At 43.0% G+C, this 17,169-nt stretch overlaps 1 protein-coding gene across 5 annotated transcripts in view; it reads right to left on the bottom strand.

Annotated features, from left to right (window-relative positions):
• Positions 1–17,169, bottom strand: part of MYO1E (myosin IE) — a 933,795-nt gene that overhangs the window by 185,798 nt on the left and 730,828 nt on the right. For all 5 annotated transcript variants that reach the window (XM_069624389.1, XM_069624388.1, XM_069624387.1 and 2 more), the window contains one exon: positions 1,598–1,742. In XM_069624389.1, the coding sequence (XP_069480490.1) occupies positions 1,598–1,742 (145 nt within the window). The remainder of the gene's footprint in view (positions 1–1,597; positions 1,743–17,169) is intronic.

Consider the following 17,169-nt stretch of genomic DNA (forward strand, 5'->3'; position numbering starts at 1 on the left):
AGGTGGCAGTCGAGAACAATAAATTTGGAGTTTAGTGAATAACAAAAAGAAGCAGAACGACAGCAAAGGCAGTACCGAGGAGGCCACATGTGTTCCAAGCAATGGGGAGGGAAAAGACTGCTATTTGAAGGGATTGGACCCATGATGGGTGGGCAGGCATGTGGCAGAACATCAATGAGGGACAGGGGCCAAAACAGAGAGGAGCAAAGGTCAGGACCCAGGGAGAGGGAGGTGACAAAGTGCTTTATTAAGCAGCCTGTCATGGTGGGAGAGGTACTGCCCACTTGGGTCTATCTGAGGCTTGCAGAGACGTTTCTCCTACATAGACAACTGCTTGGAGAAATCGACATCTACAGGAGCAGTGAAAAGGAGAGCATACCATCCACGCTGGCATGAACAAAACAAACTCTCAGAGACAGTTCAAGGGTTTTTATTGTGTGATTCAGCAGTGGGCCTCACAACCATCCCTCTCTCTCTAACCTATGGGTTCATATCCAATGCTTTACCCCACAGGTATGATTTGCGCCTTTCAGACACCTGTGTTTTCACTCTCGCTGTTCCTTCTGCACCCTCTTCCCTGAATCTCTCACTTGCCCTCCTCTCCTGCTACTCTCGCTTCTTCTACTCCACCCACCATCTCCCCTTTCGCCTTCTCTTATGGTCTCTCCACTGTCCCTCTGGTATTCCTCTCTCCTCTTCCTCTCTCCTTATTACTTCCCTCCACACTCCAATCTTACTTATTCACCCTACTCTCTATGCTACTGCTACTCTCTTCTCTCCACACCACTACTCACGCCTTTCTCTTGCATTCACTCTCCTTTCACTTCCCCACTCACCTTCTCATTCACTCCCATCTCTCTCCGACCACTCCACTCAAACTTACTGAACTTGTCACAGTTACCAAAAATAAGAAGGGTCGAGGAAAACCTTAAGCCCGACACAGAGAGAGGAGAGAAGAGTTACTGAGAGAAGATGGGTACAGGGCCCACTCCACAGGTTCTGAGAGACTTGAGGACCCCAAAGCACAGGGATTGTAAAGCCTCAAACATTGTACGTTACGATGGGGGTGTTTGGGGATGTTTACAAGGGATAACTGGTTAATAGAAACGTGTTTAAAAATCACGGTTTTGTCCTGGCCTTTGTGCCACCCACTTGGCTATATGTCCTCTTTTTGGTCCAGGCTCGTTCCATTGAGCTCTGAACTGGCTTCTGTACCAAATGTGTCTGTGGTAACCTGCGAGTGAGTGTCGCTGGTACAGGAACCATGCTCTTGAAATGTGGCAAACAAGGCTTTCGCATGGATATTGAAGGCCCAGACATCTCTTGCTGCCTTTTTTTGAGTCTAAATCTCCAAGCTCAACAAATATCCAAAACCCGACCAAACGCAACAATGCAAGTATTATTTTGTAATCACTTGGTTCAATAGAGAGTGAAGTGATTCATATTAATCGGTAACTCTTGTTGGCCATAAGTGTATGGTGGTTATTGGTTAGGCCTGCTCAATATAAACCCGTCCGAGTGTTGGGTCAGCAGTTGTGGGATTGTATCCAAGTCAGCTCACTTTTAGAGACAATGATCGGTGTTCCGTCATACTCACAGACTCTGGGGCTTTAATGAAGAGTTTGGTTTTTCCAAGCTGAAACTGATCAGGGTCCATGTTGACAGATCGGAGGAGGTGGAGGACACCTTGCTTCTCATCTCCCCTCCAGGAAGGCCAGGTTTCAGGCGTCAGAATGGCATATCTGTAACAGAAAACAGTGTCAAGGACGTCTCCATTTACACTGGGCCCGTCATTCACCATTCACGCACAAGAGAATATACCATGGTGATGATCGATAACTCACTCGCTGCATAGCTCTAGCACTTGATATGCACATTTGTATGTAACTTCGTCGTTTTATTTTGAAGTTACATCAGGTTTAGTTGTAGGTTGCTTTAGTAAATTAGTATTTTTTTTAGGTTTTTTTTTAAACCTCAAGGGATCGTTGCATGGCTTTCGGAGTAGTGAGAGGAAAAAAAAGAGATTAACATGAATAGAAAAATAGGCAATTGTGAAAATGGAGAGAAAAAGAGATGGTAGTGATGAGAAGAAGTGTAAAATAGATGGAGGAAAATGTGAACAGGGACGACAGAAAGAGAAACATTTACATGGAGAATTTAGGAAAAAAGAAAGGGATTAAGGGCTAGAGAACGAGAGAGGAGGGTGCATTAGTGAAAGATTGCAAGGATACATTCTGGATGATATGGTAGGATGAGACATTTATACACATGTAAGCAGTGGAAAAAGGGGTTGAGGGAATAATGAACGAAGCAATATGCAAACACAAAAAAAGAAAAGAGAATGGCAGAGAGTCAAATGTAGAGAGAAGGGCAGAGGATGACAGACAAAGAGGTAGATGAGATAAGAGGAAGAGAAAAAGGAAGGTACTGAGAGCTGGAAAGGATTTGGAGGGCAAGAGGTCGAGAGACTAATAATAATAATGTGTGTTCTTATATAGTGCTTAATGGTAGAGTCTCCCCACTTCTAAGTGTGGTATGGTAATAATAGGTGTTATTATTACCCGCTTTAATGGTACTCAATGTCTTGACCTCAGAAGGATGAAAGAGAGTGAGAGCGAGAGAAAGAGAAAGTGGGAGAGTGAATAAGAAAATAACAATAAAGGGTGGGAAGAGGAAAATGGCCTCCAGGAAGAATAAAGAGGATATGCAAGCTCAGAAAATCTATGGGGCCAGGATTAAAAGAGAGACAAAGAGGAAGAAAGTGAGAAATAGCTGGAGATTGACAGAGAATGAGATTTATAAGGAACAATACTTCCCATTTCTTTATGCAAACAAGAAATTACACCAAATACTCATTTTGTACTATATGTTGAGCTACTACAATCCATACAGTTAATGATTATGCACACTACACAAATACATACATAAATAACCAAAAGAGTAACTATAAAGCCCTCCAAAGTACAAATGAATTCAACACAAACTAATGTGGGAAATCACATATTTTAGAAGAAAAATATATCCAAAACATACAATTATGGATTTCTTCTTTTATTGGGTACAAGTGTATTTTTTTCAGATGTACAGCTGTTGTGCATGTTGCTTTTCAATTCAAGTAATGTAGTCATCGTTTTTGTAAGCAAAAGCGATTACTAATCTTGCTGTTAAAGGAGGAGAGCATAATCGAAATTACGGCACATTTTCTTCCTCGAAAAGTGATCTTATATTGGACAAATTCATAGTTAATCAGACCTACGCCAACTGCCTGTGTTTGTGTTTTACACAGAACATTGGGTAAAGTTTTCCTTCAGGAAAAGGAATAAGGAATGAAGGTTGCAATTCTGATTCCTAACCTGAAGGTGTCTCCCTAGCTAGTCCCCGGGGATCTGTCTTCCAGGTAGCCAGGAAACGGCCATCGCAATTGGATCCAGTTCCTGGGGCTGGACCAGTGAGGGAGGATCACCTGGATGGGGTTGGGGGGTCCTTGGGGAGCAGGAGTGAGACACCGACGGGTGAGATGCAGTATCCCCCTTCTTTGAACACCTTTTCCCCATCCTACCATGTAGGATATTCCAAAACACTGCCCCCCCTTTTCCACACGAACACTTTCACACAACACGAAAGACAATGGACTAACACTAGAGCCGTTTACCTAATGTGTCCCAATACCAGGGTCAGGCAAAGTCAGGAAATTGACCAGAATCACACACACCTGAAAGCCCTTTCCCTTCCCCCACAGGGATAAAAGGTGGAGCACAAGAGCATAAGAGGAGCAAAGTTGACCACACGACATAAAAGCTAACCCAGCACGACAGTTCAAGAGGAGGAGAAAGACGGAGCAGACCGAGAGGGTGACAAGGAGAGAGTCAACCTTGCCCTTTCCGACCAAGGCCTGTGAAACCTCCGCAGAGGGAATAATAAGTCTGTGAACAATAGCCAAAGTGTGTTGCTGCAGATGTCAATGGTATACGGGACCCTCCTGCGCTGATTACTAAGTCCGGGAGATACGCTTATCTCTGTGGTACCAACCTTGACTCTAAGGAGAAAGAAAGCCAAGCCGTTCATCACAGCCGGTGAGTCGAGGGTGTGTCGATAAGAAATCCAACTGTGTTGAGCACAAATTAGCCAAAGGCTAAATTGAACTCTGAAAAGCAAAAGATACTATTAACGAAGGATGGGGAAAACCAGCAACAGAGGAGTCCGGAACCAAATGGGTTTTCACGTGGTAAACTTTGGGCGATTACCCAACGGTAAAGACTACAGTAACCAGAAGGTCTTGGGAAGAGGCCAAGAAAAGTCAAAGTGGTCATACATGGGACTGGCCACCAGAGGGTGCGCGGATGTGCACTGAACCCCTGTGCCTCGTGGCCCTAAAAGTGGAATAAACCCCCACTTGCAGACCCCCCGACCAGCATAAAGCAGTGATTTGTGCATAGGAAACAACTCCAGTTCCAGCGGTTCAAACGCGGAAACGATCCGCCCAGGGAAAATAGAGTAACACTGTGTGGGAGAAGAGCCCCCCGGTCGGCAGCCGTGGGGAAAGTGAGGAGACTGTGAAACCGGACTAAGAACTCACTGCGCACCCCGAAGCGGGGGTCGTGTCGGTGCAACCAGAGAGCGAGGTGCTGCCACCACCTGAGCATTGCCAGACACCAATACTCCACAGAGCCCTGCTGGATCGGTCCAGACATTTCACAGACGTTTTATATACAGCAGACGGAAGGCGGACAGGAGCGAAATTTGGGCAGCTTCGGGACCTAGATGAGACGCCCGAGGACACGTGGAGGTAAGCGCAGGCAGCAGGACCAACAGCGCTCCTCCCCACTACCAGTGACCCTCGCTTGCTATGGTGCCATCAGCCAGTAGGTACCTGGACCCCTCTTCTCTAAGGCAACGTTATTGTGCGTCAGCCCGTCCCCATAAAGACCAGGGCACGAATCTGAGTGAAATAAATAAATAAATATTTTTTTTTAAAAAGACTGACACCACTCAGCTACCCAGCCGCAGCGAGGAAGCATTAATCCTGTGTCCCTCACACCCTGCTCACACAGAAGGGCTGAATACCTTGCCCGTAGCCCCAGACCTCCACTGTGCGGCCTGAATGCTAAAAATAGATTGGAATAATCCTGAATTAGCGGTCTCCGACAGTGGTGCCCACAGGGGGCATTTGTTTTAAGAAGAGGAAGAGTGAGTGACTATATAAAGCCTCTGGAAGGGCAAAAAAAACATATGCCCCCATTTCCTGGAACCATTCTGGGGCCATCCGTGCTTGAGGTACCTTTGCTGAATGCAAAAAAACGAAAAAATTAGAATACGCGTATGGGTTGGTACTACTGAAGAGTCCAGTGAGTAGAGGAGGAATGTCACTGAACAAGTACCCAACAATACAGGAGTCCCCTCCCCATTGCTACTTGCTCCCATAGAGGTTACAAGTGAGGGGTCAATCCCTCACCTAGGGAGTGCAAGGAGGACCCACCGATTAAGCGTACTGACAAAGTCTGTGATTCCCAGTGTCATTGCTCGCCTGGTCCAGAGCACGGCTGTTGTTCTGACCACGGCCCCCCCAACCTATGTTGGGGTATCAAATCGCAGGACTTGGGCCTTGGAACCTGAAGAGACTCCAACTGCAACCCCTTCCTTGTCCACAAGTTTACTTGTGCCCCCATGACACATCATCTGCTCCAAATCAAGTAGTCATTGCAGGAGCATAGAACACAAGAAAGCTTAGGCTCTATTTCGAAGGTAAGGAGTGGAAACCCTCTTGCGTCAACAGTCGAATCTATACAAAAGGAGTCTGTGAGGTACCTGGATCTCTGATTTGTGGAAAAATAAATGAGCCCAGCAGAACTAGGAGCGTAAACCAATGGCCTGTTTGGGACATTGAGCTATCCATCGTGGTGTCACTGTTGGACTCCCCGGGCGCAAGCAGCATTCTCATAATACTTGAACAGTCGCTGTGAATCCCATCCAGGTCTATATGAGTGCAAAACTAAAATTGGCCTCCTTTGCATATTCACCAGCACTCTCGTGCATGGACAGCCCCTCCTTGACAGCCATGGAAACAATGGGAATCGAATCTGCCGCCGCGAAAGGGGACATTGCCGCCCTCCTAAGTGAAACCAAAAATATGGGTGTCAGTATAGGCGGCAAGATAGACAAGATCACACACGGCATAGATAAGATAGAGGAGAGGCTTGATGGAGTCGAAAACAATCAGGCCACAACAGACACCCTCGGGACGCAGTGTGAACAGAGAATAAATTACTTGGAACAGAGGGTGGGGGACCTTAAGCTTAAAATGTACGATTTGGAAAATCGGGAAAGGTGAAACAACTTACGCTTTTTGGCATCCCAGAAAGAGAAGGGGAAACGGAGGATGACCTCGGGAAAACGCTCCACGACATCATGAATCTCCTGGTCGCTGATGATGCAATTGATGAACCTAAAACCGACCGGACCCATAAAGCGGGTGGGCCATCTGGGGGTCCGAGATCGGTTCTTGCTTGATTTCATAACTCCCAGGACAAGGCCAGGATACTGGATAGGGCAAGAAAAGGGGGAATGATTACCCTCAGTAGAGGGCAGATAACTATTTTCCAAGACCTATCATCACTGACACTGTTCTTGAGATGGATGTGCAGCCCCCTCATGAAATGGCTGAAGGAACGAGACATCTGATACAGGTGGGGATACCCTTTCTCTCTATCTTTCGATCATGGTGGTCTGAAGATATGCTTGAGATCTGAGAAAGAAATTGAAAAATGTGCCTCAGAACTTATTGGACTGCAAGAGGAAAGAGGTGAGCGAGATAAGCCTAGGCAGGATGGAAAGGAATGGCGTATCCAAGGCCCAAGGAGAAAAAGGGTGAAGGGATAATGAAAGTTCCGCAGAGGCAATGTTTCCCCTGAAGGCAATAACTAGCCATATTGGTCTGGATAAATTTAAAGTTCTTAGTGTGTTATATGTGATATTAGCCGTCCTGCACAGTTAACCTTTTTTGTTCTGTTATTGTCAGGTTTCATGGGGTTTGGTTGAATGTGGTGGAATGAGTGTATGATTAACACAAAATATGGTTGGGGCCTTAACTTTTAGTGCAGAGTGTGGAGAGCTTCCCGAGCCAAAATGGAGACTTCAAAAAGGATCAGTGATTGGTCAGAAGTAAAAGAAAGGCATTGTTAGAACATTCTAAACTGCCTTTCATTGTCAGCAGGCCAGCAGGAAGGTCTTATGTTTGAAGCTCTGAAGATTTCGAAACTTTAGCTGGGCCCTTGTGCCTAGGATTTGTTTTTTGGATCAGAAAAGTGTTCATGAATTCAAGAAGAAAGTCAGAAACGTTCCGCTAAAGAAAGAAGCAAGTTAAGTGACTTTATAATTTTTAACTGAACTTTGTTAAATTCAGGAAGGAGTTATATTTCTATACAATTTATTAACCAGATCCTGTTTTCTTATTTATGTTTAAAGAGTTAGTTAGTTTTGTTCTTTAAAGACATTATTTTTGGATTTCTTGAACAGTACTCTTATTTAATGAACTGCGCAACATATTTAGCGCGTGGCAAGTTGATGTGTGGAAGCCTGTTCATTTTTTCAGCGTTGTGTGTTTTTTCGGCCGTATAAAAAGTATTGAGCACTGTTCCTTCTTAGGGTAACAGTGTTTTCTTTTAACGTCGTGTTAGCGCTAGAAATCTTACACTGTCTGCGCAAGTGATAGTGTTATAAATACGCGATCCTGAAACGTTATGTTTTATTTACTAACATTCTAACCTGGCGCGTGTACCTCATTAAGCTGCCTCTTCAAGGATCAGTGTCCGGAGCTCAGTAATTTCCTTTTTCCTACTTGAACAAATTAAATTAAAGGAGGGTGAAATACTGATCTAGTACACATGCGCATATGCCATTTTTGAACTCTATTCTCTGTTCCTATGCGCACACAATTTTAGAAGGAAAAGGAATATCTTCACGCATGCGCATTACTCCAGTCAAGTGAATGCTTCCTTGAAGAACGATATTTATACGCAACAAAAGATCCAATTAGTGAACACTGCTTTCCTTCCACATGTGCAAACAATTCTAAAAGGAAGAAGCAAGAGTGTCATATTTGGAATTTGTGTTTAAGCTAGAGATTCACACAAGAACCGACCTAGCATTTTCAGATGGGCGTGTGTTTTTGGAATTTGAACTGCTAGAAAACTAATTCATGGAACTGAGAGAGTGAGTTAAAGACAGCCGTTTTCCAATTCTGAATTGAAGGAGATAGTAATAGCATCAGAGACACTATTTTTTCTTCAGAGAGAAAACAAACACTTCCTCTAAGTTATCAATAGAGGATATTCAGGTATGGTGGCATGTTTATTTATTCAATTCGATAAAGAGAAGTCAGAGCCTAGGAAAAGAAAGGTTAGTGACTAAAGTTTATTTGTTGTTATTTTATCTACAGGTTAAGAGATATTAAGAAGCTGAGCCAAACCTGAAGTTTATTATTTTGCCCCATTTTCCCCCTTTCCCTTGGGGATGCTCTCAGCTGAACTGTTTGTTACCAGTTAAGAGGTTAGCATTCAAAGGGGACTGCGGGGGTTCAGCAGTTTCCGCGGACAACATCCTGATTGAAGATAAAGCCTGACAGTATGAAAGGCCAGAAAAAATAGTCCGCCCAAGCTGTCATGAACCCTGAGTCCTCAATGGAGGCAATAAGTGCTTTAGTGAGGGAATTACAGGAGGAATTAAAGGTGGCTTATCAAGAGAATAAGAATTTAGGAAAACGGGTAGATGAGTTATGTGAAAAGATGGCATAGACTCAGGGAATTGGGAGAGAAGTTTCAGAAGAATTCCCCCCCGGAATTGGTAAGGGCTGGTGAGGAGAGAAGTGTAGGTAGAGGTGAAGGGGCAGAAGGAGGTTTTAGGGCATTAGTTATGCCACTACCTTTGGCAGCTCCAGAGTGTTACTATGGTGATTCCAGTAAATTTCAGACATTTTCAACTCAATGTGAGTTGCACTTTCTTTGTCGGCCAGAATCATTTCCTTCTGATGCTTCCAGGGTTACTTTTATGATGTCTTATTTATCTGGAGAGGCTTCAACGTGGGCGGGGTTACTGGTCAGACAGAAGAGTTTGTCTTTAAAACATTTTCCTCTTTTTATGGAAGAATTTAAGAAAATGTTTGATAAAAGACAAATCTCCTTAGAAGTAGATGGAGAATTGTTAGATTTGCGTCAAGGAAACAGAGACTTGGTCACATATATCACACAGTTCAGGTCTTTGGTTTTAGAATCTAAGTGGCCAGAAGATAAGAGGTCTTCTCTTTTTTATCGAGGTCTCAAGGAGGAGTTGAAGGATACCTTGTCCAGTGTAGTTCAGCGCCCTTCCTCTTGTGATGAATTGATTGAATTAGTGGTTCAGTTGGATTATCGTATAAGTGAAAGGAGAGCAGAAAGGCCTTGCTCTACTCAGGGGGAGGTAAGGTCAATCCTTAGAGGAGAACGCCCAAAGTTTGAGGTGGGTAGTGAAGAAGTGAAACCCAAGGTAAATGATCAACAGATTAGAATAAAGGGTCCTTTATCTAAAGAGGAAAAGGCTAGAAGGCGTGAGAATAATTTGTGTTTATATTGTGGTAGGGGAGGTCACTTTTTAGGAAATTGTCCCTTTACACCCAAAAGATTTTCATCAGCCGGTGGAAAAGGACAGCAGATTGCAAATACTGTTCAGTCAGCGGTTCCACACATAACTGTAAATGTATCCTTGTATCTGAAGGAGGAAAAGAAAGGGTATGGACCGGTAGTGATTGATTCAGGGGCCACCGGGAACTTTATGGATTGGGGAGTAGCTAAGGCTTTGGGAATATCACTTGTGAGGATGGAACTTCTCTTTCTTCAGGTCCTATAACTCATGAAACTGGTGTCCTGGTTATGGATTTAATTGGAGGTCATAGAGAAGAAATCTCATTTAATTTGAAAGATACACCACTTTTGAAAATAATTTTAGGCATGCCATGGCTTACCCTACATAATCCTAAAATTGATTGGAGTAGGCGAGTGGATGAGTTACAGTCTAGTTTCTGCTTAGAAAACTGTTTTTTTTAAATGTAATCCTGGGAGGGAAGAAACACAAGGTTTGGTTTCTTCTTTTCTGACAGAGGCAGGAATTACAGGCCATAATATAGGAGCGGTGCTAGGACATCTTCCTGAGTGTTATCAAGGTTACAAGGAAGTGCTTGATGAAAAGGAATCAGGAGAATTACCTCCACATAAGAGTTTTGACTGTAAAATTGATTTGGAGCCCGAGGCAGTTTTACCAAGTAGTCCAGTGTATGCATTAACGGAAAAGGAGAATGATTATCTCAAAGAGTACCTAGCAGAAAATTTGGCCAAGGGTTTTATTCGCCATTCCCAATCTCCAGCCGCATCTCCATTATTTTTTGTACCAAAGCCTGATGGGTCTCTTAGAACATGCATCGATTATCAAGCTGTGAATAGGATTACAATAAAAAACCGGTATCCTCTCCCTCTAATTTCAGAAATCTTGAATCAGGTTCAGGGAGCCACGATTTTTTCCAAACTTGATTTACGTGGTGCCTATAATCTGGTGTGAGTCCAGGAAGGTGATGAGTGGAAAACGGCATTCAAAACCCGATTTGGTCTTTATGAGTACCTGGTAATGCCTTTAGGTTTATGCAATGCACTAGCTGCCTTCCAATTTTTTATGGATGAAGTTTTAAGAGATTTTTTAGATATATTTGTGGTAGTATATATCGATGATATTTTGATTTATTCCCAGGATTTAGAGTCTCACAAAATTCATGTTAGTAAGGTTCTACAAAGACTCAGAGAATCAATTATTTGCTAAATTAGAGAAATCTCAGTTTCATACTAATTCTGTGGAATTTTTGGGATACATTGTTTCACCCAAGGGGTTGGAGATGAATCCGAACAAAGTTCAAGCCATCACGGATTGGCCAACACCAACGAAAGTAAAGGAAATTCAAAGCTTTTTAGGTTTTGCAAATTTCTACAGAAGATTTATTGAAGGATTTTCTCGGTTGGTTACTCCGATAACAAAACTTTTAAAGAAAGGTGCCAAATGTGTGTGGTCTACAGAGGCAGAGGAGGCATTACAAGAATTAAAGAAAAGGTTCAGTTCGGCCCCTATTTTGGTTCATCCAGATCCATCTCAGCCTTTTTATGTAGAAGCTGATGCATCGAATCTTGCCATGGGTGCTGTTCTCTCTCAAGACATCGAGATACGGGACAACTTCATCCCGTTGCTTACTATTCTAAAAAAAAATCTATGGCAGAACAAAATTATACAATTTCAGATCGAGAACTATTGGCAATTAAGTTTGCTTTTGAAGAGTGGAGGCATTTTTTAAAAGGAGCAAGACATACAGTGACAGTGTTAACAGACCATAGAAATTTGCTTTTTTTTTAAATCAGCCAAGACTCTCACACCAAGGCAGTTAAGATGGTCATTGTTCTTTGTTGATTACGATTTTGTGGTGACATTTAAGCCAGGTAGGCTTTATGGAAAGGCTGACGCTTTATCACGTCAATTTCCTGGAAGTGAGATGGAATCAGATAAGGAGATTTTATCAATAATCGATCCATGTCGTTTTATTTCAGCCGGAATACAGAAAATTGAGGATGTTGAGGAAGAAGTTCGAAAGTCCATGTCAATAGCACAGATGGAGGAGTGGGTCCGAAAGGATCTGGTTTGAAAAATTAAGAAAGGATTGCTGTATTTTGAAAATAAACTTTACTTACCTATTTTGGAGTTGAGATAGAGAGTAATAAGAGACTGTCATGAATCTATGCTGTCCGGACATCCAGGTTTCAGAAAGATACTAGAGTTGGTTAGGAGAGGTTTCTGGTGGGAGAAGATGCGTCAGGACATCTTACATTTTGTAAAGACCTGTGCTGTTTGTGCTCAAATGAAGAATCAAACCGGAAAGCCAGTTGGGTTGTTGGAGCCGCTGCCCATTCCACCTCGTCCTTGGCATACAATTTCCCTGGACTTCATTACAGATCTTCCTTGTGACAAGGGTTGAACGTCTATTTTAGTTGTTGTGGATCTCTTGTCAAAAGAGGCTCATTTGTTCCAATGGAGGGAGAGGTAACTGCAGACAGTTTGGCCAAAGTCTTTTTGTGGGAAATAGTTAGACTGCATGGTCTCCCTAATCAAATTATCTCTGATAGAGGTCCTCAATTTATTTCAAAATTTTGGAGGGATTTTTGTAAGAGTTTGGGAGTGGAAGTAAGTTTATCATCAAGTTATCATCCCGAGACCAATGGACAAGTAGAAAGGGTGAATCAAGAACTGGAGAAGTATATGAGGTGCTATCTACAGGCAGGTGAGGAATGGGTGGATTTGATTTGGCTTGCCAAATTTGCTCATAATAATTGTGCTAAAGATTCAACTAACATTTCTCTGTTTTATCTTGGAAGAGGTTTTCACCCACGGTTTTTGAGTTTTGAAATTACTGAAGAGTCAGAGAATCCTGGAGTTGAGGTTCGATTACAAATTATGAGGAAGAATTTGGAAAAAGGTAAAAAGGTACTTTTTGATAGTAAGCAGAGTACAAAAGGTTTGCAGATCAAAAAAGGAGATTGGGTCCTGAATATAAGGTTGGTGACCTGGTTTGGCTTTCGACTAGACATTTGAGAATTAAGGGTAAAAACAAATTTAGTCCACGTTTTGTAGGCCCATTTGAAGTTGAAAAGGTGATTAATCCAGTGGCAGTACGGTTAAAACTACCCACTTCCTTGAAAATACATCCAAACTTCCACATTAGTCTATTGAAACCTGTGATTCATGGGACTAGAGTTGTACCACCACCTTCACCAGTTCAGTTAGAAAATTCATCTGAGGAGTTTGTGGTTAAGAGAATTGTAGATTCCAGGAGGTTAAGAGGGAAACTACAATATTTGATAGACTGGGAAGGGTTTGGACCTGAGGAACGTACATGGGAGGATGATTTGAATGTGCATGCACCACAATTAGTGGCAAAATTTCATAGAAAGTATCCTTCTAAAGTTGACCCTGGGACAGGGCGTTAAGGGGGGGTACTGTCAGGTTTCATGGGGTTTGGTTGGATGTGGTGGAATGAGTGTATGATTAACACAAATTATAGTTTGGGCCTTAACTTTTAGTGCAGAGTGTGGAGAGCTTCCCAAGCCAAAATGGAGACTTCAAAAAGGATCAGTGATTGGTCAGAAGTAAAAGAAAGGCATTGTTAGAGCATTCTAAACTGCCTTTCATTGTCAGCAGCCCAGCAGGAAGGTCTTATGTTTGAAACTCTGAAGATTTAGAAACTTTAGCTGGGCCCTTGTGCCTAGGATTTGTTTTTTGGATCAGGAAAGTGTTGGAGAATTCAAGAAGAAAGTCAGAAACGTTCCGGTAAAGAAAGAAGCAAGTTAAGTGACTTTATAATTTTTAACTGAACTTTGTTAAATTCAGGAAGGAGTTATATTTCTATACAATTTATTAACCAGATCCTGTTTTCTTATTTATGTTTAAAGAGTTAGTTAGTTTTGTTCTTTAAAGACATTATTTTTGAATTTCTTGAACAGTACTCTTATTTAATGAACTGCGCAACATATTTAGTGCCTGGCAAGTTGGTGTGTGGAAGCCTGTTAATTTTTTCAGCGTTGTGTGTTTTTTCAGCCGTATAAAAAGTATTGAGCACTGTTCCTTCTTACGGTAACAGTGTTTTCTTTTAACATCGGGTTAGCGCTAGAAATTTTACACTGTCTGCGCAAGTGACAGTGTTATAAATACGCGATCCTGAAACGTTATGTTTTATTTACTAACATTCTAACCTGGCGCGCGTACCTCATTAAGCTGCCTCTTCAAGGATCAGTGTCCGGAGCTCAGTAATTTCCTTTTTCTTACTTGAACAAATTAAATTAAGGAGGGAGAAATAATGAACTACTACGCATGCGCATATGCCATTTTTGAACTCTATTCTCTGTTCCTATGAGCACACCATTTTAGAAGGAAAAGGAATATCTTCATGCATGCGCATTACTCCAGTCAAGTGAACGCTTCCTTGAAGAGCGATATTTATACGCAACCAAAAGATCCAATTAGTGAACACTGCTTTCCTTTCACATGTGCAAACAATTCTAAAAGGAAGAAGCAAAAGTGTCATATTTGGAATTTGTGTTTAAACTAGAGATTCACACAAGAACCGACCTAGCATTTTCAGATGGGCGTGTGTGTTTTGGAATTTGAACTGCTAGAAAAATAATTAATGGAACTGAGAGAGTGAGTTAAAGACAGCAATTTTCCAATTCTGAATTGAAGGAGATAGTAATAGCATCAGAGACACTATTTTTTCTTCAGAAAGAAAACAAACACTTACTCTAAGTTATCAATAGAGGATATTCAGGTATGGTGGCGTGTTTATTTATTCAATTTGATAAAGAGAAGTCAGAGCCTAGGAAAAGAAAGGTTAGTGACTAAAGTTTATTTGTTGTTATTTTATATACAGGTTAGGAGATATTAAGAAGCTGAGCCAAACCTGAAGTTTATTATTTTTTCCCATTTTCCCCCTTTCCCTTGGGGATGCACTCAGCTGAACTGTTTGTTACCAGTTAAGAGGTTAGCATCCAAAGGGGACTGCGGGGGTTCAGCAGCTTCCGCAGACAACATCCTGATTGAAGATAAAGCCTGACAGTTATGAGATGTCTGGATGGAAAGAGGGGAGGAGGTAATGGGGGCTCAATTAACAATGTGGTATTTTTTCTGAATGGGGCTGTGAAGTAACGGCTGACACTGGTGGTCCGATGATGGCCTGGTGTTTTCAACTGGGTTCTATCGGACGCCATCAATTGGGAAAATGGAAGAGAGGCAGGGGGAGAGGGGAGAAGGGGAAAGTGGGGAGGGACGAAAGGATGAGAGCAATGTCCTCGGCGATACAGGAGGTTCGATATGGTGTACTGTATAACAAGCAGTTGACATACAAGTCATGGTTGAAAGGTCTATTCACAATAATTTTAGATAATGGCACCGATTTTTGATGTAGAGATGAGGAACTCCCTGAAAGTGGGGACACTTAATGTCAAGGGTCTCAATTCACCTACCAAGAGATCACTGGTGTCAAGAGAATTTCGTAGGGCGAAACTTGATATCCTCCTCTTGCAGGAGACCAAATATGTTAAAGGGGAGGAATGCCAAATCCTTGGGAAACATAAGGGGATTGAATTTTGGGGTTCCAGACCACTGAAGAGAGGAGGGGCTGGGATACTCTTCACAAAAGGAATAGAATTTATGGTGTCCAAGGTATGGTCAGATATAGACGTCCGGGCCCTTCTGGTGACAGGCTCAATTGGAAATATGAATGTAACAATTGCCACAATATACGCCCCCAACATGGGTCAGATTCGTTTCCTTGCCAAAACGATCCCTAAGATTATGTTGGAGGCCTCGGGACATGTGATTTTGGGAAGGGATTTTAATTCATGGGCAGACCCTAACATTAACCGGAAGTCTGGGATCCCTGAGATAAGCGAGAGGACCGAGAATGAGCTCACTGCATTTGCGAAAATGATGGAAGTGTATGGCATGAATGATGTGTGGAGGGAGATGCATCCAGGAGAACGAGGTTACACCTTTCACTCAATCCCTCACAACACCTTTACTCAAATTGATTACATGCATTTCTCCAAGGAGCTTTATGACGTCACAATAAGATCTGAGATTGTCCCAGTAGCATGGTCTGATCATGATATGGTTTTTATTGATACGCAGTGGGATACCCTACCTGTGAAGGGGTCGAGATGAAGGTGTAATGAAGCATTATGGAAGGACTCATTTTTAAGGCAGAAATGGAGACTGAGGTCCGCAAATATTTTGCACGCAATAACACTGGTGAGATCACCAAACAGATAGTTTCGGAAGCTGGGAAGGCAACATGGAGGGGAGTACTGATGAGAGAGGGGTCCTGCAAAAAGAGAGAGAGGAGGTTGATTGAAAATAGACTCCGAAAAGAGATATGCCATCTAGATGAGGAGGTGAGGTGGGACGATAGTGTGAACCCAGAAAAAAATGTATGAGGCCAAAAAGAAAAGGGTAGAACTTCGCCTTTTGGAATATGACCAGACGGTGTGTAAGCTATGAGAAAGGGGACAAAGCTGACGCACTCTTGGCCGCCAGACTTGGAGTGCAGAGGGAAGAACGAAGAGTGTCGGAGATAGTGGAGGAAGGCCACTCCCCGATTCCGGCGTCTCCTGCCATTCCCGAGGCCTTTGCCAACTTTTATGAGACGTTGTATGGCTCGGAGGCGAACCCAGATCTGTCAGGCACTGAAAGCTATCTGTCCTCGGTCAACATGCCAAAGATATCGGGGGTGAAATCACAGATTCTAGAGAGTCCCATATCAGAACAAGAGATCCAGGATGCAATCAAAAGACTGACATTGGGCAAATCCCCGGGTGAAGACGGCTATACGGCAGGGTTTTACAAATCCTTCAGTAACTGCCTCCTACCTTTCTTGGTTGAGTTTTTTAATGAGATCTTAGATTCAGGAAAGGCCCCAGACCCCTTTGTTAGAGCCCTTGTTAGGGTAATTCCCAAAGAAGGAAGAGACCCGAAAACGTGTGGTTCATATCGTCCTATATCACTGCTCAATATAGATGCTAAACTTTACACTCAGGTCTTGGCCTCCAGATTGGAGACACTTATGCCCGAACTCATCTATCCTGACCAAGTGGGCTTTATATTGGGTAGACAGAGGGCCGATATGATGCGAAAGCCTCTACATCTCATTAACTCGTCACGGGACATGAAAAACGACCCTGTCCTGCTCTCAATTGATGCTGAGAAGGCATTCAACAGGGTTGAGTGGGGCTTCCTGATGGCGGTTCTAAGAAAGGTGGGGATAGGCCCGAAGTTTAGGAAGGGAATACAGGCAGTATATACATCTCCTAAAGCATCCGTATTTGTGAATGGGGAATATTCCACATGGTTTGACTTAGGACGGGGCACTAGACAGGGCTGCCCTCTCTCTGCGATCCTGTTCGCGCTCTCATTAGAACCCTTCGTACAGTGACTGAGAGCAGACCCCCAAATAGAAGGGTTAGCGCTAGGGGGGTTGAGTATAAGGTTGCATTATATGCTGATGACATACTACTTCACTTGGCTAATCCGGTGACGTCGATTCCCAGAGCCCTTAGATTCATT

The sequence above is a fragment of the Ambystoma mexicanum genome, chromosome 11 (genome assembly GCF_040938575.1).
Source record: "Ambystoma mexicanum isolate Mex_15411 chromosome 11, UKY_AmexF1_1, whole genome shotgun sequence".
NCBI lineage: Eukaryota > Metazoa > Chordata > Amphibia > Caudata > Ambystomatidae > Ambystoma > Ambystoma mexicanum.